Source organism: Seriola aureovittata, chromosome 12 (genome assembly GCF_021018895.1).
Source record: "Seriola aureovittata isolate HTS-2021-v1 ecotype China chromosome 12, ASM2101889v1, whole genome shotgun sequence".
Taxonomy (NCBI): domain Eukaryota; kingdom Metazoa; phylum Chordata; class Actinopteri; order Carangiformes; family Carangidae; genus Seriola; species Seriola aureovittata.
The window spans coordinates 20,644,296-20,666,975 of record NC_079375.1 but is presented as its reverse complement, the minus strand read 5'-3'; the positions used below and the strand labels follow the sequence as shown (position 1 = coordinate 20,666,975).

The 22,680-nt window shown below is 39.8% G+C and overlaps 2 protein-coding genes and 1 long non-coding RNA gene across 4 annotated transcripts in view; 1 reads left to right on the top strand and 2 right to left on the bottom strand.

Annotated features, from left to right (window-relative positions):
- Window positions 1-16,407, bottom strand: part of LOC130178387 (cAMP-specific 3',5'-cyclic phosphodiesterase 4B-like) — a 47,824-nt gene extending 31,417 nt beyond the window's left edge. The window contains exons 1-3 of one of the 2 annotated variants that reach the window (XM_056390533.1): window positions 16,392-16,407; window positions 13,703-13,772; window positions 3,935-4,114 (exon numbers count right to left, since the gene is read on the bottom strand). In XM_056390533.1, coding sequence (XP_056246508.1) covers window positions 3,935-3,976 — 42 coding nt within the window. In that variant the 5' untranslated portion in view covers window positions 3,977-4,114; window positions 13,703-13,772; window positions 16,392-16,407. Of the gene's footprint in view, window positions 1-3,934; window positions 4,115-13,702; window positions 13,773-15,808; window positions 15,861-16,391 lie in introns of those variants that run through there. The other variant, XM_056390532.1, reaches the window with a different exon arrangement.
- A 4-nt stretch (window positions 16,408-16,411) lies between these two features.
- Window positions 16,412-19,272, top strand: LOC130178393 (uncharacterized). Its single transcript, XR_008829153.1, has 3 exons — window positions 16,412-16,594; window positions 17,129-17,300; window positions 18,078-19,272. It is a non-coding gene; the product is annotated as an uncharacterized LOC130178393 (long non-coding RNA).
- On the bottom strand, window positions 19,267-22,512 carry LOC130178392 (leptin receptor gene-related protein). The gene is made up of 4 exons (XM_056390544.1): window positions 22,310-22,512; window positions 21,865-21,940; window positions 20,936-21,122; window positions 19,267-20,833 (listed from the first exon to the last, which is right to left on the bottom strand). The coding sequence occupies exons 1-4, from the start codon at window positions 22,323-22,325 to the stop codon at window positions 20,717-20,719; spliced, it is 396 nt and encodes a 131-aa protein (XP_056246519.1). The 5' UTR covers window positions 22,326-22,512; the 3' UTR covers window positions 19,267-20,716.
- Window positions 22,513-22,680: the final 168 nt, after the last annotated feature.

The window sequence follows — 22,680 nt, the reverse complement described above, 5'->3', positions numbered from 1 at the left end:
CAAAGCCCATTTCAAGTCCCTCGACACCTGAGCTGCCAATTGACATTTTTATGAAGCTGTTCTGAATACAAATTGTGTGTTTAATGCGTCTGGCTGAGAGTGAAGGTTCCACTGAGGAACCCCGGGTGCTTCACTCTAATGACTGGTTGTAAACAAGCCAGGCCACGGAGGAAACAGAGGCGAACTGCCAGAGCCCGTTCTGCATACATCACCCTCCACTTTACGTTCGCCCCGTGCAAGTGCAAATGAAACACGCCGACAGCTTTCAGATGAACAAGGGAGATATTACAGAGGCACGGTGGGAAACGGAGGAATTCCTAGAACACAGCCGTGGCAAACAAGAAGCGATTGGTCTCTTTTATGTGTGTGCGTGGCGCAGGAGGCTAGATGGAGAGGATGAGTGCGAAAGAAAGTGATTGACAGTGAGTGAGAGTGTGAAGAGGAGAAAGAGTGAAGCAGTCTGACCTCACTGTCATCATCAGGGCCGACAGCTCACCACAATCTGACACAATCACAGCTGCTGATGATCAACTGCCAACTCTCTCTCGATTTACAGTATTTCCTCAAATGCAGTTACAACTGGATAACATTAGTTGTAAAGAAGTAAAATAAAAATCATCCAGTAATATTTTTTTTTTTTTTAACAGAAACACAAAACCGATACAACAGTGTTGTCAGAACTGTGACAACATGGGGACATTTTGCAGTTGAAAACGTGGCAGTGATCTCTAGTGGACAAGTTATGTAGTGATCACAATGCGTCTATATTACCTCAAGCCTAGCTTTCCAATGTACATATTGATACTGATATATCTGCAACAAGTTCAAATCAGCTGATACATCAGTCAGGTTGATTTATTGTTCTGGCTCAAGAAGATACTAGAGCTGCAACTAGTAATTATTTCCATCTACTTGTTACTTTCTCAATTTATCGCTGAGGCATTTTGCATTTTTCATAGACCAAATGATTCTCACTACAGTCTTATTTATACCCATCAGAATTTGTGTTTGCAGAGCTGCTCATGCAGTACAAATACTACATGAATATAAAGTAAAAGAGGTGCTAAAATCTAAAAAAAAAACATCCATGGTGGTAAAAGCATATTATTCAAATATTAGCATAATGTTATCCATTGCGCCAAAGTGACATGAATGTGATTACACTCAGTGGTTGTTTCCCAGAGGGATTTAATTTATTATCATTAGAGACAGTAAATCATCACATTTGAGAAGTTGAACCTGAGAATATTTAAATATTTGTAGCAGATTCATTTTAATGTGAATCATGAATGTTAACAAATAGGAGAATCGTGACTGGTATCATTTACCTAAGCTTGGTAAGAAGTCAAAAGGAGCACTGTGAGAACACATGCTCATGTATCTTGTCCAGGTGAAGTGTCCAAAAGACTGAATTATATCTGCCAGGCGGCTGCCAACGCTGTCATCGGCGCCCATTACTTTTTTTTTTTTTTTTCGTTATTGCACCAAAGAAAAGTACGACAATTCAAGTCCAAATTGGCTGTTTGTCATGGACAGAGTGCTTCTCTCTGAAATTAGAAAATGTTGTGGGTTCTGTTGGAGATGAAAGGTCAACAGGAAAAACGATAAAATTCAAGTTAATGAGTGAGTGAAGTGAGACAGAGTGGTGTCATATGAGGTGGAGAGCTAATGATCTGAGACAGAAAGGGAGAAGAAGACAACAGACAACATCCCACATCCCACATCCTCTTTCCAGTGAAAGTGAAAGACGCTAACAGAAGAGAGCAAAGAATGACATGCGTAAACTGCAAAGAAGACGAGACTACAAAAGTTTCTGAGTGAGAGAGGAGAGGAAAGAGTGAACGGAAGAAACCACAGACAGGAGTCTGACTTCCTATCTGATAGTCGGTAAACACAGCTCTGCTGACTCGCCTGCTCCTTCTAGGAAACACACTTTGCCTGATTTATTGTGCCTGTCTTTCTAAGGACACACTCTTCCTGTCTCAAAGAAATGGATGAAAATGAAATCTGGCAAAACACAACTCCGTTCCAACGACTCGGACAAGTCTGTTGTCAATATGTCGCACTAGCCACTGCGACGACGCTGCTGAATTAATTATCAATTCTGTACTGATAGCACCTCTGACATCTAGACATGAAATTCTATCTCTTCATTGATCTCTTGTCCGTGATCCAAATGGCATTAGGAAAAGGAAATAAGTGCTGATTTACTTCGAGTGTACACTTGTATAAACCCAGGAATAGGACAAGGATGTCGTTATTTTTAGAATTCAAAACATCGGTAAATTTAGAAACCTGGGATTTGTCATGTGTGCAGGAATGTGGTCATAAAAGGACAGGAACTGTGATGAAACGTAAAACAATGAGTCTCAAATGGAGGTAGCGTAGCTCCAGTGTCAAACAGAGGTGGAGTGGGTGTTTTTCAATGAAGATGAAAGGCCTTTTCTTGGCTGCAGAGCCTAAACAACTCCACTGTTCTCTGGGATACCTCCAAAGGGCCTTTTTGAAGAAGGTAATATAAATGAGACGGCTTTAGAAGAGAAGCTCTAACAGCATGGTTTCATGTGGTGCCTGAATTATTGAATCTAGGAGCCAAAAGGAAAAAAAAAAGTTTTAATTATTAAGTGTCTATAGAATCTGAATCAAAGATGGTAGATGGATACTCGAGGGTGTTGAGTGGAGTAACACAGCAGAACTGCATTTATCTTTTTTTTTTGTCTAATTAATTAATTAATCTCTATAAAGGTTGGAATTAACACCAGGGACAATGATGGAAATGAATCCAGGATTTAATCGTTCGATCACTGAGTCTAATATATTTTTCTATAAGTATGTGAGATTGTTATCAACAGACTAAAATAAAAAATGCTCACATGCATCTTTGGCTATGGGAAAAACTACAGCAGCTATTGATCACTGCATGCATGGAGGCTGTTGAACAGTATTATTAGTGTCTGTTACAGCACACTGAAATACAAAAACTGTTTAAACATTAAAGAAGCCTCAACAAACATCCCAGCTAGCAGAAAATAGCATTTTAGTTGCTATTAATTGAAGGTTTTGCCCAATTTTGAAAAATGTATTTGCTATTAACAAAAATCACTGCAGGCATGAAAGTAGAAAATCACCATTAAGCACTGCTGACATTAATGGCTATTAAACTGGACTGAATTCTCACTCATAAAAAGTGAGAAATGACCTTTGTTGGAAAAGTTTTATAATATGTTTACATTATGTGATGATGTGAGGCCAGTCACAGCAGGAACATTTTGGCATCCAGGATGTAACTTGGCCTCTGAGCTCCGGTTGGACAATGTCAAAGTAAATGATCTGGTCTGCCTGCCCAGTCATAAACACCGGTGGCATAGAGGAGAAACAGATGGGCCTCTCCGTCAGATCTGTATCCTTCCTCCTCTTGTCCATGTTTCCATTCACTCTAGAGTCTAAATTACTCCTGGTGTGAACACCTCCTCCCCCCCCTCTTCCTGCTCTGCCTGCTAAACTCTGCATCAGTCTTCAACTCTCTGTCTCCATCATCCGAACTCTCTCTAGCAAACACACACAACACATTGTCCTTCTCCCCCTGTCTCTGTTCCAACAGACACATCATCTCCCTCTCTGCAGTGTGTCCTGCCGGATAGCGGTCTGTTGTGTACAGTACAGTCATCTGTTTATGAGTCACCGACAACCGCACAGACATGCTGCACTCGCTGCCTCACTGTATTCTCATTGCATCTTGGTTGGGGAGGAAACAGGAGGGAAGGCAAACGTTACAAAATTTACAGTTAACTGTGCAAACTGCAGAATTCAGGCTGTAAACTTTAGAGGCGAGATGCAGAATTTCAGAGGCAGAGAAATCATGAGTGGCTGTGTAATGTATGCATGGATGGATACATGGTTGCACAGATGGAGGGTTGGAAAAATCAATACTTACATCGTCTGGTGTAACCCCTTGTGCGCTCCTGCTTTTCTTCATCCTGAGGGATGCTCAGCCAGACTCTCTCTCTCTCTCTCTCCCCCCTCTCTCTCTCTCTCTGTGTCTCAGATCTGATCCTCCCTCTGAAAAGGCAGCTCTTTCCTGCTTCTCCTGCTCTGGGCAGCCTCACCAGTACGCCTGCACATGGGAAACAGAGAGGAGGAGGCAGGGAAGGGAAGGCAATGATAAAGTAACCAGTCCCAAAAGTTATTCTGCCTCCCTCACACTAAACATCACGTCTGCAGGTGTTGCTTGACTTGCGTTATGGTCCTGACTTGACGATGCAGTTCTGAATGCAGTAATTTGACAAGTCTACACTGCGCTGCATTACGCACTGAATTACACAACTTAAACAAAAAAGCAGACATTACATGAACTGTGGGGATTACCTATCTCAGCAGTTACAAGTTTGTACAAGCAGATATTCATATTGTATTGGAATGAACTGAAACAAAAGTAAAAAACACAGTAAAAAGCACCAATACCAAAAAAAAAAAATCCTTTTTTGATACTTTAAGAAATGTTTCTAGCCATGCTAGCGGCATGGCAGCATGACTCTGGGGATGGCAATATTGGTTTATCGTAAACACCTCGGCCCAGACTTAAATATCTCAACAGGTATCGATTGAAATGAAACTTTATGTAACTTTGTGTTTCCCTGATTTTTCCCTTGGCACCAGTATGAGTCTGACATTTCTGGTTTTATGTGAGATATATAATCTATTGGATGGATTGATACTCGTGTCTCCCACAGAAATGAACTGTAGTAACCATTAGCGCCACTATTAGGGCAAAGTTTGTATTTGTCCAATATTTTGGTTTATGACCAAATACCTGCAAAACCAATGACATTCCCATCAGCTGCAATTTGTGTTTAGTGCAAATGAGCAAATGTTAAAATGCAAACGAACTAAAATAAGATGGTGAAACATTAGCATGTTAGCATTGTCATTGTGAGCTGTTCCCACATAGAGTTTAACAGAGCTTAAGCACAGCTGTAGACTATGTCTGCCCCTTTTGCCATTTAACAAATAAATTAAACTTCTTAAATGTGTCTAAATACCAGATTCTGCACTAAAGTTGCCTAAAAAGTTTAAAACTGGCCGTATTCTGATTTGAATCAAAAACCGGTAAAGACCAACGAAATAAATGTCAGCCCTCAGTACTTAATACACATGGTGATTAGTACATGAAAAGGTTAATGTTAGCTTCATGGGTAACAGTGATGTCGAGTGGGATTTGTAGTAAAATCTGCTAAAATATGCCAAAACAAAAACAAGGCTCGTTTAACCCTGGTATGCATCAGGGCTTAACATACACCCAGTGGAGGGAGTTGTGTGATAGTATGTGCCTGAAGGTCTTTTAGTCGGGTCTCCTCTGGCAGCCTGTTCTGCGTACACATGGGTGACTAATCTATGTGGCAGAAATGAATCAATATTTTCCATGTCACTCTTGATCCACCCTGTGTCAACCCTCCCACATTTCCCCCTTTGCCAGGCACTGTGTCGTCGTCAGTGTAGGACGACTGCTGAGGGAGGCTGTTGTCGCTGCTCTCCAGCTGCTGCCAAGTCAAGTGGCACGAGAAGAGAGTTTTTCATCTGTGCAAACAACCCAATCTTGTTTGTAGCTTTCAAAACAAACTGTTTGCGGCTTCATCCTGTCCTCAGCGATTATTTAAAAAAAAAAAAAAAAAAAAAAATGACGAGAGGTGAAATGGCAGCAGATCACACAGCGATTCAGTGCTGTGAGTGTTTCAGTGTTTCTGTAAGAAAACTCTTCAGCTGCTGGTTCAAATCTCAGCAGGAGGGAGAGGTTCTCAATAATGTATGAGGTCGCATAGATGTATTCGGTGGTTCATAAGAAACTATTCAAATTATTTATACATCATGATACAGTTACAGTTAAATAAATAAATCAGATAAGTGTCAGTCCAAGTTGTTCTCACTGTCATATATGTGCTCTAGTACCTGCCAGCTCTAAAGTATACACATTTTCAGCATATGTTAACTGGATCAAATCATTTTCTATCATAACATCCCCGCTAAAAGACAAAACTAATGAGTCTGTGAGGCTGCACTTAGGCACAGCAGGGCTTTGAGATAAATTTTCAGATGAATATGCTGACATGCTAACAGTGGCAATGCTAACATGCTGATGTTTAGCAGGTAAAAGGTTTATTATGTTCATCATCTCAGTTTAAAATATTAAGATTCAAGCACTTGTTAATTAGCACTAAATACAAATTGCACTTAAGACTGATGCGAATGACACTAGTTTTGCAGAAATTTGGTCATAAAACAAAATAAAGAAATTCTGATCTGATGATGGCGCTAGATTAAAAAAAAAAAACCCACATCTCTAGAGTGGCTATAAACATTATGGTTAAGTTATTTTTCATATTGATCAAGCGAAATAATCAAAACATTATAATGACAACTTGTTAGATCATTTAACGCTTCAACTATGATCCTCTCAGAAAAGCCCCATTTCATAAATTTTCTTCCCATCAGAAAATTGTTTTATTGTTCCAAATTGAATGTAAAATTAAAAAAAACCCTGGGGAACCTCAGGCTCTTTCAATCATTCTGTCACAGCATCCTTAAAAAGTTTTTCTCAAGTCCTTCCATAAAAGATCAAGCTGGTATAAATTAAGGTTGGATGAATGGACCCCAGAGCCAAAAATTTCTTTATGGAACAAGCAGAGACGACAGACGGAAAGAGGTTTCAGCAATGATAGGTGTGATCCTATAATGGTTTTAAGACTATTAGCACAAATCATCAGAGGAAATGTTCAGAAAGGTCAGGACACTAAGAAGCACTTCCCTCTGTGCACACCATATCCAAAAGGCTCAATAAACGGCGACCGTGTAGCTGTGTTTTATTTTGTCACAAGCAGTTCGGGGAGTTGTTTGCCTCCAAGAGACCACTTACTGTGATTTCAGGTAGCATACAATATTTAATTGTTTGTTTCTGTGCTTCAAAAGTTCGTTTGCAAAGGTTGCGGTATCTCCAAGGACTTGACTAGTGTGAGGAAAAAATTACTGTTCAGGGTAACTAAACACAGTTCATCAGTGTTCAACCAAAGCCTGGATCATTTAATGTTGGATTGAAACATAAAAAGTCCTTTATCAATGAGTATTTGTATTTTACAGCCACAAAGACTGATTTGTTTGTTAACATTGCCAATGTATTAATCCATTCACGTCACTTGTGCCTTGAGAATATTTCTACTCGATGAGATCATTACACTGCTAGCTTGGATTTTAATTAACGTATGTGTGCATCTGGTTTGTAACTACTTTGTAGGGCTTTGGTTTTCATTATCTATTACTCTGTTTGTTTGAAAAGACATAGTAGTAATTACTGTTGAAGCTGTACTTGCATCCGTGGAATAAAGAATCTTCTTATTAAGACTACTACGGGATGAACGGGGGTTACATAATTGTTTTCTTATGATGCTTGTTCCCAGCTATAATCAGTTCAGTGTGAAAGGTCAGAGCTCTGTCAATACAGGAGGGAGGAATGAGCATATGAGTGTCTGAAGAGCATTTAAATCCAAGAGACCGCTCAGTTTAAAGAGGATAACAACAAAACAGAGAGAAACTTCAAGTGACCTCTCATACTTGTAACCCCAGCAATAGGCCATCCCCGTGGTGGCTGCCTGTACCTCTACAAATAATTGGTTGTTGATGTGAAATCGGGAAAAAACAGATTGTAAGGTCATGAGACAGCACTCAAGATGCTGATTGTAAGAATTTTGAAGAGAACACCAGGGGATAGTGTGTGAGGCATTTATCATCACTGCAACAGCGAAAATAACAAAAAGCAGACTGCTTCTTTTCTTTATGTACAACTCAAGGACATTTTGAAGGGCCATGGATGGACTTCGCTTTAAGGCTATTATTTCTGCCATCAAACCTAAAAAAGTTTTCGACATATGCATTAAGTATGTATGAGGACAGTGTGTTGCCTTTGGGCGAAGAGAAGAGAGAAAAGACTGCAGCAGATCAAGTGCATCATTTTCCCCAACACACTGTATGGTGGCATTTGAGGCAGCACTGAGGCAATTTAATCTATTGTTGTTGATTGAGAGAAACTTAATTGGCATTAATTCATTATCATTTAAGTTATTTATTAAGCTAAAATGCATAAAATGTACTTGATGCAACTTCTAAAATCTGAGGATTTTACATTTAATATCATTGTGAATTGTATAGTTTGAGCTTTGGACTGTTGGCCTGACAAAACCAGCTATTTAAAGACTCCACCTTGGGCTCTGGGAAATTCCTATCGGCATTATTTAGCTAATTGATCAAAAAAAAAAACAACAACAACAAAAAAAAAACTGATCAGCAGACGAATCAATAATTAAAATAAGTGGTTAGTGTGGTTGGTGGTTTTGTGTGGAGTTGTGTGGGTCACAGTCCAAAGACGTGCACATTAAGTGAAGTGAAACTCTGACTTGTGTGCCGGTGTGAATCTGAGTGTGAATGGGCTTGTGCATGTGATAGACGAGTGACCTGTTCAGACCCTTTTCCTGCCTGTATCCTGAAAGAGACATCAGCTCCCCACTACCATCCCCAGTGGCCTTGAACAGGAATAAGCTGGAGTGAGAATGGATGGATGTTAATGCTCTGATGGCATGTACTGTAAAATGGGGAACTCAAAACGCTATCATAACCAATGTTTGCACATCTGTCACATATTTTACCTACGAGGTTAGCAGGGCTGCATTTCTGCCTATCTGACCAGTCAATCTACGTATGTCACACGGTGTCCACGCACAACGGAGAACTGTAGCGGGTGAGTCACTAGCTGTCATACACTGAAAATCACCAGACACCCACACAAAAGTAGCTTTTGTGGCACCAAAACAAAAGAGCCTCAGGAAATAATGTTTAGAACTCCATTAATAATACATTCAATTATCCTGCAGTCCAACAATGCGAGCTTTCATAACCATCTGTGTGCCACAACCATGATGGATTGACTTTACAGTGGTCACTCATTAACATCCAGAGAAAACCATTAACAGCAAAAACCAAAAAACATGCTAGGCAGTTATTAAGCCTGAACTTACCCAGCTTTGAACCATTCAGTGGAAGATGAATCAATATTCAACGTGAGGTTTCAAATATCACTTCATCAAACTGTGACTGCTAAATGGAGAAGTAAGCAGCTGTGGTCACAAGACACAGCTGCTGTTGACAGCACAGCGGCAGGTCCTGTTTGACTGTTGGGCCCACCCACATGTATCGGTTCTTAACAACAACAACACACCCACTTTATTCACACCTCAGGAACAACAATTGGAACGCAACGCAACGCATGTCCGCTGACGACATAACTGATGTCACTGATGTTCAGTGTCCATGGAAATACTTTGAATCACTGCCTGTCAGACTTGCCCTTGGGCTGATTTTCTGACACTGAGCTGAAGTTAAAAGACCAAATAAAAAGACACTGTGCATTTACAGAACATTCAGAAAGTATTCAGACCCCTTCAGATTTTTCACATTTGTTATGTTGCAGCCATATGCTAAAATTTAATTATTATTATTTTTCCCTTCATTGATCTACACCGCATAATGAAAAAGCGAAAACAGAAAATTAGACAAAACTGACATAAGTATTCAGACCCTTTGCTTTGGCTCTTGAAATTCAGCTCAGGTGCCTCCCATTTCTCTTGCTCATTTTTGATTGGAGACCACCTGTCGTCAATTCAGCTGATTGGACATGATTTGGAAAGGCACACACCTGTCTAACAGCGGACAATGCATATCAGAGCAAAAACCAGACCAGCTGAGTGTGTGCCTTTTCAAATCATGTCCAATCAGCTGAATTGACTACAGGTGGTCTCCAATCAAAAATGAGCAAGAGAAATGGGAGGCACCTGAGTTGAATTTCAAGTGTCATAGCAAAGGGTCTGAATACTTATGTCAGGGTGATATTTCAGCTTTCCTTTTTGACATGAAGCTGCCACATAACAATGCAAAAATTGAAAGGGTCTGAACACTTTGTGAATGCACTTTATATACTGTATTTCTCAGGTGATAAAAAAAGATTGCACAGTAAAAAATACTAGCTGTTCTGACTGCAAATTGAAATGCATCTACTTTATATTGTATTTAGTAAAAAGATGAGATTTCGGTATCTTATCATATGGCATCTACACTGGACTCATTTTACTGATACATTCTGAAAGCATGTGAACATTTTATTGTTTGTCATGTCAACCTTCAGAAAATCGAGCTCAAGGTTGAAAAGAAGAAAAAAACAAAATCACTGTTGACGATTCCTAGAAGCAACTAGAAGAAAGAGGAGACGGAGAAAAAGAAGCTCAGCCTCGTCTCTTTTGTTCCACAGGTTATAGAACGTGCTGTCTGGAGCACAAAGGCTTCAAACTCACTGTCTTCTTTTAATTACACAGTTACAAGGTTACTTAAAAGCACAACGACACAAGTTTCATGAAACCAAGCGGTTGTTGTATTGTTGTCGTTAGTCCATTAACATGATACTGTTGTGTGCAGCCTTTTGTTTCATTTGTTTCATAATGTTCGCTATGAAAGCAGTTATTTTAGAACAAAAGACAAATGTTAAACAAATGGCCGAGAGGATACAAACTAATTCATTACTGCTCATGATGCAAATCCCACCTAGGACCACACTGCCCCCCCCCCCCCAGACTAGTTTTGCTGTGGCTAAAAGTATATACTGTACATCGTTAGCCATGGAATAAAACCTGAATCTGGTTCAAATGAAAACTATGTGACCTAATTTTTGAAACATTTAGATGGACATTTTAATGAAGTTATAAAACAAACATTACTTTATAAGATGATGTGCACGGCTGCTACTACTCTAAATAAGCGCAGACATACATGACTCCTATACGCAACAACAAAACACTCTACTGTATAAACTACAGCATATTGATTACAATTAGTTTCCTTTACTTAAATGTTTTGTGCTCAAGGTTTCTAAACCCCGTCTGGCCCACTGCCTTCTTAGACACATCCATTTTAATGCACTTCATACAGCATTGAATATGATGCCGATCAATATTTGGCCAGACATGTTCAGTGGAGGGTTAGTTGGTTAATTTTGTATGAATGTATAAGGTTGAGAACTGTATGTCAACAAAAAGTAGACAGACAGCGCTAGAAGGTTGCAATAGGTTTTAAAAAAAGGCACACACTGTGTTATCTCGTCTAAACTTATCCCTTCTTCCCACAGTGTCTGTGTGGGCATGTCCTCCACACAAAGCAGTTGTTGGGCTTCATGCACGTGTCTCTGCACCCGCGGACTAAACCAGACTTCAACCATAGAATATTATTAAGGATATTCTATCTCAATGAAACTGTTGTATCTACAAATATGAACTGTCACTCCAGTGTGAGGGACAGGCAAAGTTATCAACAACTATTTAATCAGCAACTATTCTGATAATTGATTAATCTTTTATGTTATTTTTATAACTAATGCTTTTCTTTGTAAAAGTAAACTGAATATTTTGTTTTTTTGACTGTTGGTCATTTGGGCTCTGCATGGGACATTTCACCATTTAATACACCAAATGACAAATCCATTATTATTTTGGATGAAAATAATCATTAATCGCAGCCCTGCTTTTAAGACAGAGCCCTCTAGTCTCCTAGGGCACAAAATATTATTTTTTAAAAGGTTTAAACATTTTCCTTGAAGTTACTCTTGGCTAATTTGGAGGCCTGTCAAAATACACAACACGCTACAGTAGCAAGAATGACCGTCAGGGAGAAAGGTCACAGGTCGTTATAAACAGCACATACACATTTAAACAGTTTATAACACACCGTAATGCAGTTGTAAACATTATGGGGTGTTATAACAACTATACCTCCTCCTGTTGACTTCCATACGTGGATAATTGAGAACAACATAGTAAAACAATGTTGTAACTGTTGACAAAACTGTCTGTGTTCATTTAACTCTCAGCTTCTAGACGTCAAAATAATTTCTTGGATCATGTAATATTGGCAGACATCTATCCAAGCTCACTCAACAGTTATACATTGTTCTTTTTAATCACTCACCCCAAAGCTATGTTATTTCTTTGACTGAAAAAACAAAAAGCCAATCAACACTTGTCAACTAAGATCACTTCTAAAAATCAAAACCCAAGTCACAGTGGAAAATTTGCATTCCACGCAGCGAAGCAGATTCCAGCTTTTCAGACAAGTGAAGACAGAGGAGTTTGTTGAGGAGGAAGAGAAACAACACATCAATTTGTGGCAGCTGAAAGATGACGTCACTGTGGAGGTCACATGCAGGGAACCCACTGCTCTACTGAACAGACATAAAGAGAGAAAGAAAGAGGCTGAGAGACTGGACAGGCCGGACCCTGTGGCCACATGTCACAAGGATTGTAAAGGATTGTTCTGCTGTCGCACCGTGTGTTTGTCATGTTGTAATGTAAATATCATCATAGTCAGGAGGAAGACTTTCAACTAAAACTGGTGGAAGCGGTCTGATTTCAATATCTGCTGTCTTACAAACTGTTTTAGTTTTAGTTGGTTTCTAATTTAATGAACAGGTAAAAAGTTCAAGATTTACTCCTTAGGTCATGTTCAGCATTCATCACAGATTCTATCATTTTTCCTTTCTAATAATTTGATGAAAAAAAATGAATCAATGCTAATTTATCGTGAGCTTTTAGTGCCATGTTGCTGCCACTGCCAAGACGGATATCTATCAAGCTTGAAAAAAAAAAACAAAGAAATTATAAATAATTGATGAGCGAGGACACATGGCAACTGTGACTCTTGATGAGTCATTGTTTGATTGGAGTTGCTGGAAAAGCCCATTTATTAAGATGCAGTTCCACCCCATCAAACTCAAACACCCACACTCACATATACTGATATAATAAACACATATAATGACCTCATCGTATTCAAGCCACCCTATGTAACACCTCTTGAGGTATTGTGATTGAAGTATTGTCTGTGTGAGTACTTCATCAGTTGTGCATTCACTAAAAAGAAACTTCCTGCTGCCAACTACATGGATTAAAGCTTTTGTGGTGAAACATAACAAATGACGGAGGTAACAGAAGGGTTGGCAGAGTCTGCAAGGTTTGAGGCACCGAGCGACGCTTTGGTTAGTGTGACCAGCTGGCACCCCCCGTGTTAACATGGCTGTAAATCCTTCAGATGACAACAGAGACACAAAGGAATCAGTGTGGAGCTTTGACCTGTGCTCCTCGGAGACACAGGTAGTGAACAAATAGATTTCATCGACCACCACCTTTACACACAGGCTGGCTACAGCATTATTATCCATTATCCATCATTGATGTGATTATTCAATTATATGTTCAGTCAATACATTATCATGAAATATATATAGTGAATATATTTTCCCAGAACCCAAGGAGACACCTTAAAATGGTTTGATTTGTCCAGCCAGTGTTTCAAAACCCAAAGACATTAGTTTACTATCATTTAAGATAAAGAAAAGCATGAAATTCTCACATTTAAAGTGGTAGATTTCTATCGCAGTGGAACCAAGTGGTACAAATGCATTAAAGAAATGTCTTTTACTCAGATCAGTGTACTGTACTTACAGTAATTTCTTCAACCAATAGACCCGTAATTCATGGAAAACTGATCTCTTCTGCTTAGAAACCAATGAAGAAATATTATACAGTACTTAGTCAGCAGTAAAAAAAAAAAAAAAAAAACTTACAGATGAAGCTTTTCTCCTTGAGCCAGTGGCGAGAGGAGGAGCGGGAATTCACGTCAGCAGACTGTCAAGCCTGAGAGACAAACAATGTCTGGATTACAATTTGACAGATCACACAGCACAGCAAATGAAAAAAGAATATATATGTATATATGTGTGAGAGTGATCTTAGATCAGCAACAAAGACCCCTGACCATATTACCCGCATAAAATGGACACAATACTTTCTCTCTGACAAGCATGTAAAGGATCATAGATATTTACACATTACAGTAGACAGTATAAAGTAGTTTTGATAAGTCTGAGTTATAAGAAAAGTCGGACGCCCAGAGAAGTGAAAAAGCTGCTGGACTTCTTCTCTTCATGCAAGGAATCTAGCACAGTTCCTACGTTTTCAAATAAAATGCTTGACAGTTCAATTTACCATCCAGCACATACACACAGATATAATTACACACACAAATACGATTCTTCCTGTTTTCACAGTCAGCTGTTTTTTCATCACTGCTCCTTATATGACAAACTCTGACCAAAGTGACTCAGTCTGAAACACTAGATGCCCGGTGCAGACAGGCATGTATTCATCAGCTGGAAACGAAACATCAGTGTCCAACAACAGAAAAGGCAGTATAGTATTCACATGGCCAGTAAAGCCATTAAGCAGCCAGTAAGTGAGTCATCAGTCTGGCAGCCGGAGTCCTTTTATCAAGAAGCTGGATGTATGTGCCCTGTTGTTTCAGCACTTACAGACGATAAAAGGGGCAGTGGCCACATGACCGGGTGCACAGAAATGTACAACTGTGTAGACATGCAATAAACTAGGCTTAAAAGGGAAATGGAGCTAAATATCACAAGTGTAACGTAACAGTATGGCACGCCAGTGAAATGTCACTGCTGTGGCGTGGCAGAAGAGCTAGTGTGGGATGGCAAACTGATGCACAGCTCTAAAAAAAATATTTGCAAAAGAGAGAAATTCCCAGAATAATATTCTCGAGATGAATCAATTTTACGTTTTTAATTTTTGTGTTTTGGGAACGGAAATATAGCCAACAGATGTTCAGACAGATGTTCAAGTCAGCAGCAAAGTTAGAATAACTGTATGTGGTCTGTCTGTAGTAGAAGTTCCTATAGTAGAGTTTCACAGATAATAAATCCCAGTATAGGTGGAATATTACAGGAATAGTGGTGGTAACAATGTCCATCTGACCAGACAGAAATTAACTGCAGTGGTGTGACCAATTCACACAATTCCTTCCTAATCCCTACCAAATTATTTTGTATACACATCCTCACACATGAAGAAAATTTTTTAAGAAGACATAATTACAATTAAATGAGACTTTATGTTTAAAATGTTGGGACACATTTAGGTTCAATAACACATCTGTAAAGGAATATCATAAGAATTTCTCACAATAGCTTTCATTGTTAACGGTGCATTGAAAGATGAAAGCCACCAAAACTGATCAGTTTCAATTCCCCCATTCAACATACGTCTATCTGATATTGATATCTTCGTGATATGTTGGCACATTTTTTCCATTCGTTGCAGTGTATTTGGCAACTTTTACCAAACAGTTGCTACTTTTGTGCCACTGTAACAGCGGAACAGTTTAATTTTCTCCATAATTTACGTATGACGCTGTGGTCGTTGTCAAATGACTTGCTGACAAACAGTAGCGGCTTTAATCAAACACCAAAAGGTTCAACACAAACATATTTCCAGTCTCCACTGTTACAGAGATTACAAAAGGTCACTTTCAAGTCTCTGTATTGACTCAAGTCAGACACATTAAGCCCTTCCTGGTTTATTATGTTGATTTATTCAACTGGGTAAAATAATGAGACCACCTAGCTCTATTTATCGACAGCAAGTCTTAGCTGACCTCATTTGACTTCACTGCTAAATGGACAGTGATTGATTATGTGAGGGCGTGTAACACTTGGTTTATGGACCCAACCAGCAGCTCTGCCATTACTGTGTCAATGTGGGTTTACCCAGACTTTCCATAACATCATTTACACATATATATTCCCTTTTTCTTTTTAACTGTCCCAAACTCAAATACTTCTCTGCAAGAGTAACCACTAACTGGGAATGTGTCTTACCTCGTTTGCCCTCATCATCATTCTTCATGGGAAACGTGTGTTTAGGCTGTAACTGGGTGCAATACATCATTAGTTAGAAATGTGTTTCAAACCACACACATACAGACAAAAAACTGTCAAAGTAGGCTGTCAAAAGGAAGACAGATGCCAACAGTTCAAAGTCCTGAGAGGGATGAAGAGCGCAGCCGAAATACAGACAAGAAGCCTACGTGATGTGACTGAGTCGAAAAACCTTTCAGTGCAACTCAAGATGTTTCACTGCTGATCATGTTTTTTCTCGAAAATAGCGTCTGTGAAGCTCAAATGACGGAAACCTGCCACCTGAGCATCGTTAAACATGAGTTTTCTGCACCAATGAAATCCCCTATGCTTTCGCATGATAAACTTCAGACGGATATTGCGCAAATTTAGCAAAACTTTAAAAATGTCGCGCGGTTTTAGGTTGTAGGCTACAGAACAAAGGCATTACTACACAGTGCAGACAGGATAGCGTCGGCATAAGATACAAAGACATTATAATACTTCGTTGGGAATTAAGGAACATTCACATCTTATCGATAACGAGATACGTTCAGTCTCTTACCGGCGCTATATCCGCTTTCCTACGCGATGCTGCCGTAGCGACACAACGCACCGTCTCCTGTTTCTCTGCCGCGCGTCAGAAGCACGCGCCCCTTTTTATCAGCTTCCATTTGTGCTATTCGCGCTCGTTCCCCTACCCGACCCCGGGAGCGCATCGATTGGCTTTGACACCGACGACGCAAATGCTTCCGTTTACCAATGGCTGTAAGTGCGCACGCCCTCTCTACCTTCCCACTGCTGCCTGCCCTGTCCATTTGATTTCCAGCCAGAGTATAGATCTGTTTCACCGGTTCAATAAGGCTGCAACTCCCTGGCTCTGCTTTTCATCGACCTCCTCATGTGTTTTAGCTGATTGTCTCTTTAAATAGCTGTTATATGTGTACCAATGTAGTGATAGTTATACTCGTTGTCTTTCTGGGTATGATATAATGACGCAAAGTTAAATTAAAGTTTGAAGTTTTATACTATGGGTCATGTAGTTCATTAGAAAGAGCAATGGTTACTGCTATAGGCCTAACAGGTTGTTCCAGTAGCAAAATTAATATAGGTTAATTAAATATATTACAATTTCCATAACTTTTATCTAGCTATCTAACAAGATATGTATTTGCCTGTTCTCCACTGTTGTGCTGCTTTACATTACATAGTTAATAGGTGCATTTATATAATAAAATTCATCCAAAACACTTACACAGAACAGTACAATTTGCCTCTCATTCACACTCTCCCTAATGGCAGTGAGCTGCAACGCAAGGTGCGGGTCTAACACCAAAAGCAACTGGGGTTCTGAGTCTTGCTCAAGAACACTTCTACATTTGGACAGGAAAAGCTGGGGATCAAACCACCAACCCTGTGATCTGTGGATGATCCATTCTACCTCCAGAGCAGCCCCATAAATATTAGCCTATACGTATATAATGTTGTTGATCTGTGTAGTTGTGCTGGAAAATGAATTACATTGCACAATGTTAAATTGTTTGTGCTAGTTTGAGGTGTATTGATAAATTACATTGCATCACTTTGTGTTACCCAATTCTGCGTTGCGATGTTGTGTTGCACTGTTCAGTTCTTTTTCACCTTGTGCTGTGCTGTGTTGTGTTAAGCCATGTGGCTGCACCTTACTGTATGTTTAACACCACAACCCACAGCGATGCCCTATATATTACAGTATCTCACAGCAACATAATAGGCTGTGTTGTACTGTGTTACATTACTCTAAACTGTGTTGCACTGTGTAGCGTTCAAGGCCAGACTCAGTAGTCTTTGGAATAATTTTGATGCCTTAGCTGTTGCCAGGCAACAGCTGTCCTGGAACAGAGATGAATGGGGGTCCCTGGGCTCTTTCGCTTTCTTCATCTCATCTTTACCTTCATCTTTTTTTATTTTCAGTGTCTCTCACTCGCAGATTATGTTGAGTATAAATGCAGTTAGACGTAATCACTTCCTAGCAGTTCCCCTTTTTGAGCAGAGAGCCTACTTATAAACCATCAAGGTGTCAATCCATGGGTTGAGGGATACAGTGCAACTCTGATTCATATGATCTCATTGTCCCTTTTGTGAACCAAGGGGCAGTAGGTGTTTCTTTCAACATCTGTCTTACCTAAGTCTTAACGAAGTCAGGATTAATCAATCTCCAGCTTTTCTCCATGAAATATGTAGTTAACAGATGGCTTGTTAGGATCCACAGCCACCTTAAGGGCTCTCTCGGTTGCTGATGGACCTCATCTTGCACATACTGGCCCAGGAGTGGACACTTGGCCTGGAAACCCTATGCAGAGAACCTTGATGGGCAAAGGCATCACCCCTTCCTCTGGCACTGTTCCATATAGTTGTATTTGGCCCTGTTCATCTTGCTGATGCTGCTGACAACCAACAGGGGAATTTAAGCTACATCAGTGGACAAACGTTTAGTGAAAAATCTTTGGTACGTCATTCCATACCATATACAGTTTACATTAAATATTGCACATACACAGCTTTGAAAGTCTTCTCCATAAGCGCTTTTCACACAGCAGCATTGATGCAGCCACTAACCTGTCTGTGGGATGTTTGTCCATACGTGCTGAATCTCCCCCCTTGTGAAATGTGATCGCTGGAGGCGGATAGCACAGATGTTTTTCATAGAAATAATTCATTTGCAGAGTGTGGGTTTCTTTTTTGTGTGGTGGAAATGCACTCCAAGCAAATTGGTGAGGCAGCTTCAGTGCATTCCTGACACACGTGAATAGCGAACGAAATTAAACCAGTCAAGTTTGATGCAGCTGCGGGGCTGATTTCTAACACATTGTATTTAACCCTGAAAAGATAATGTTGGCTTTTATCATTCTTTTGTTTTGCAGCTTTCTCACAATTGGCAATATTGTTAATCTGTACAATTTAATATTAATGTTTCTGTGCTGGCAAAGAGCAAAACAGAAAGGGATGTAGGGAGATGTTTTTCAGTGAAAATTACAGGCTACGAGGCACAACATGGAGCTGTTTTACGTGCTGCTTGTTGAATACTGCAAAATATCTAAATTATTTAGCAGCTGTTCACACCTGAATTTCTGTTTGTCAGGCCTAAGGTCCGGTCAGACAGAAATGTACTGACCACCAAAACACACTGACCCACACACAACCTCTCCGTCTTTTCTATCCTGTGCCTCGTGGGAGGCTGTTACTGAGGTCCGCTCCAGTCACTCCTGCTGCTGTACTATATGAACAGTGTGCAGGTGTCTATTTGAATGCATCATCCATCAGCACTGGACAGAGATAAGCTTTCCAAAAGTCAAATCAAGTTCTCAATCCGCTCGACTGAGCCCTGTGAAATTCACTTTCCATACCAGCATTCATCTCGTCGCATCATCAGCAGTGAAACAGAAGACAAAGCCCACACGTTTCTTTCACTATACAGAGAGATTTAATCAATGTTAGAGAAACAAATGCAGTCAGGAGGTTATGAAATAACCTTTCAGAGCTCTTCAGCACTTGTTAGTGTTTTCAAGGTTTGGGTATGGGTGGCACGATAGACAGAACAAACTTTCTTCCTATTGATGATGTCAGTTGTGAGACACAGTATAATGCTTGTCCTTTCAAAACCTATCTTTGATAGTCTCTGAAGTGGGGCTATCTACACAAAAAGAAGAACCTCATTAATAGTTACCAACAGTGATGAAACAGAACATGAGGATGTAATATTGATTTACAGATTCCAATGGCCTCTGATGATGAAACATTAAAACTGACTTGAATCTCAAACAGAGATTTTTCCACTAACAGTTTGCACAGGCACTTGTGACTGAGTCCGCAGGTTAAGCCCTCACCATTAGCATGAAGCACACTTTGCCTAAAAACATACATGTACAGTATTTACCATTCAACATGTAAAAATATAATTCACAAACTGATCTTTTGTAAATATTATGAATCTCTTTGTCATCTGCAGGAATATAAAATGAATGTGGGTACGGCTCACACGAGAGTTAAACACAGATGCTCAGATGTATGATACATACTAACCAGTGCTTTCTCAAATGCCTCTGCTAGCTTTTGAGCATCATGTTGCTGCATAGTACAGATCAAAGCCTACAGTTCAGTGGTGAATATGCTCCATTTTTGCAGTCTACAATGATCTTTGGTGAGAATGTAAACAATTGCACCAAAACAAAAAGCAAGGCTTCAAAGTCTTGAAAACAAAAACACACAAGATCTCCATACAAATATATATATTTCACCTGATTAGGAATCCTAAAACTAGTTGTCAGATAGCATGGATTAAGATGACTTGCCCTGCCTTTACACTTTGAACACTGTAAACAGTGCTCATATTAAGCAAGCCATAATTCGGTATAGCCAGTTCCCCCTTGAACAGTGAGGACAGATAACACAGTGAGTATTGTGGTGAGCATTAAAATATAGTTACTCTTTTGGATCCCTTTATGATATTGATTAACTGAAGCGTAATGAAATAGCAGGTAGCTGCAATGAACAGGGTGATTTGGGGGTTGAAGCAAAGGCGAGACAAGCTAAAATACACTGGTTAAGGTGGATAGTGACGGTGTTAAAGCATAAGCAGGGTACAGGCATCATTGTTTCCCTAGTCCCAGACATAAGGCACATTAATAGGGTACATAGTGTTGTCTATAATACCCCCTAACATATTAACATCGGCCTGATAACATGCCCAGTATCTGACATTTTCAAGCCTGATAATCATCCCCATGGAGTGCACAACAATTGTGCCCCTTAGTCTGCAGTTTATCCATTCAACTATCCGTCTACCCACCTATCTATCCATCCATCCATCCATCCATCCTTCTGTCTGTCTGTTCACTGTCCAAACGCACTCTACCACTGCTCCCAGCTGAAGTCATCGCCACCTCCAAACACAACAAAGAAGCCAAGGATGGTGAGGAAGATGACAGCGTTTCCCGTCATGACCAGACCGCAGGCACCCCACTGGATCTGTAAGAGAGAAATATCTTAACTGAGGCGGCCAAAAGATATCAGTGGTCATATATTTGCATTCGCATACAGAATATTTCAACATATGTCAAGAGAACTCACTGTGCTATTGCGGGCTAAGACAATAGGGAGACCAAAAGATGATACGACGATGCCAGTTGTTAAGAAGTAGGCCAGCTCTCTGCACGCATTGCTGGAGGAGTCAGTGTCATCACTAACACGTCTGGATATAAAGGTTGGGATGGGGCTCAATATGTAGAAAATCAGTACGAACAGAGGCCAGTATACCCTACAAACACAGGTATGGAACAGTTAAAAAGATGGTTCACATTTTAAGACAAACAGTGGTATGAGTTTGCAGCCTCTCAGATAAATATATCATGACTAAATGTATTTAACAAAAATATATTAGACCAAAACAGCTAACCACACACAACAGAATGAAACTCTACAGATTTTGCACATGAAGGTCAGTTTGCACATCACAAGAGTTACTGTTAAGCCTGTAAAAAAAAAAAAAAAACACTATACAATGTTTTCTGTGACTCTGAAGGAGATTTCTAAAGTCTGAAAAAATAATCCTGATGACATCAGAGATATCTCAGCTTGGGTCGAAGTTTAAAGTTTTTAACAGAGAGCCGGCATTACAAGCTGGGAGCGTGGGGTTAGAAAGAAGTGGGCATTTAGGGGCAGGGGGGCTCTAATGAAAGGCGCTATTGAGTTGAATTATGGAAATTGTGGGATTCAGCATTTCTGAGCCATAACAGGCTATATTTCTGGACGTCTGCTGCATTGAAGATTACCTTTTTTTTTTTTTTTTTTTTTTTTTTTTTAACCCTGCCACTTAAAAGTCCATCAACTTTAATACTAAATTACTGGAGGGTATTTATGAGTACAGTCATTTCTCTGTAATAAATTACCACATCACTGGAAGAAATAAATGAACTATCCCTTTAAGAGTCAACAATGTATGTTAAGTCAAGTCTGGTCTTTACAATGACATAGATGCTTTGTTGTAACAAAGAACCTACCCATACTGTTCCAGTGCACAGCCCAGCAGAAGAAATGTCAGCCCAATGGCTCCACTAAAGGACAAACCAACCAGTGCTGAAAGCAGAGAAACATCAGTTTCATTATATTACATAGGCACAGATATTTATATTCTATCCAACGTGTAATGAGAAACAAAGCAGACTTGTAGCCCTTGGTATTAACAGTTTGTGGCTAACTGTTAAATATACTGTGAAAAATAGCAACAACATTATATTCAAAACCGCTTAATATCATAATAATGGAAAGAAATAGCCTGTAAACACGCTTAATGTCCGCGGACAGCAATGCAACGATAGCTTTCGACATGATTCAGCACAGGTTTTAAAACATTTTAAAACTCGGTTAACAAAGTTCTGAAACACAGTCGCCAAAAAAATAACCGTCCACTTGTTAAACGTAACTGCCAACTGTCGACTAAAATACCTTTAATGCCAGCCATTACGATAAATGTGTGAAACTTTCTCTTTTGACTTTTGTTCTGCTCCTTTGCTGTTGTTTATGTGCTGAGGCTCTGCTTCTTGGTAAAACCACTTCCTGCTTCCTCCATCGGGTCCTTCTTTGTCATCAGGTGACTGTTAAAGCTACAGTTCAGTAGCTCGCGATCACTCGCTGTGCACATGCACCCTCACTTGAACACAACCGAGTGCTGCCGACTCTTCTTCTTCTTCTGTTTTTGACCGCTTGTGGTGCGCGAGGTTCCCGGGGGGCGTGTTTAACACCCAAGAAGGCTTCCTCAACCACTGTGTTTTATATTTAAGCAGTATACACTGTTATACATTATTTATATTATTAGC

Bases quoted from the DNA above. Each gene is read 5' to 3' on its own strand.
- LOC130178392 (XM_056390544.1), bottom strand. The intron at 21,123-21,864 runs GTAGGTTCTTTG...CTGTGTTTGTAG, and splicing joins TGTGCACTGGAACAGTATGG to GGTATACTGGCCTCTGTTCG. The intron at 20,834-20,935 runs GTGAGTTCTCTT...TCTCTCTTACAG, and splicing joins TCTTAGCCCGCAATAGCACA to ATCCAGTGGGGTGCCTGCGG.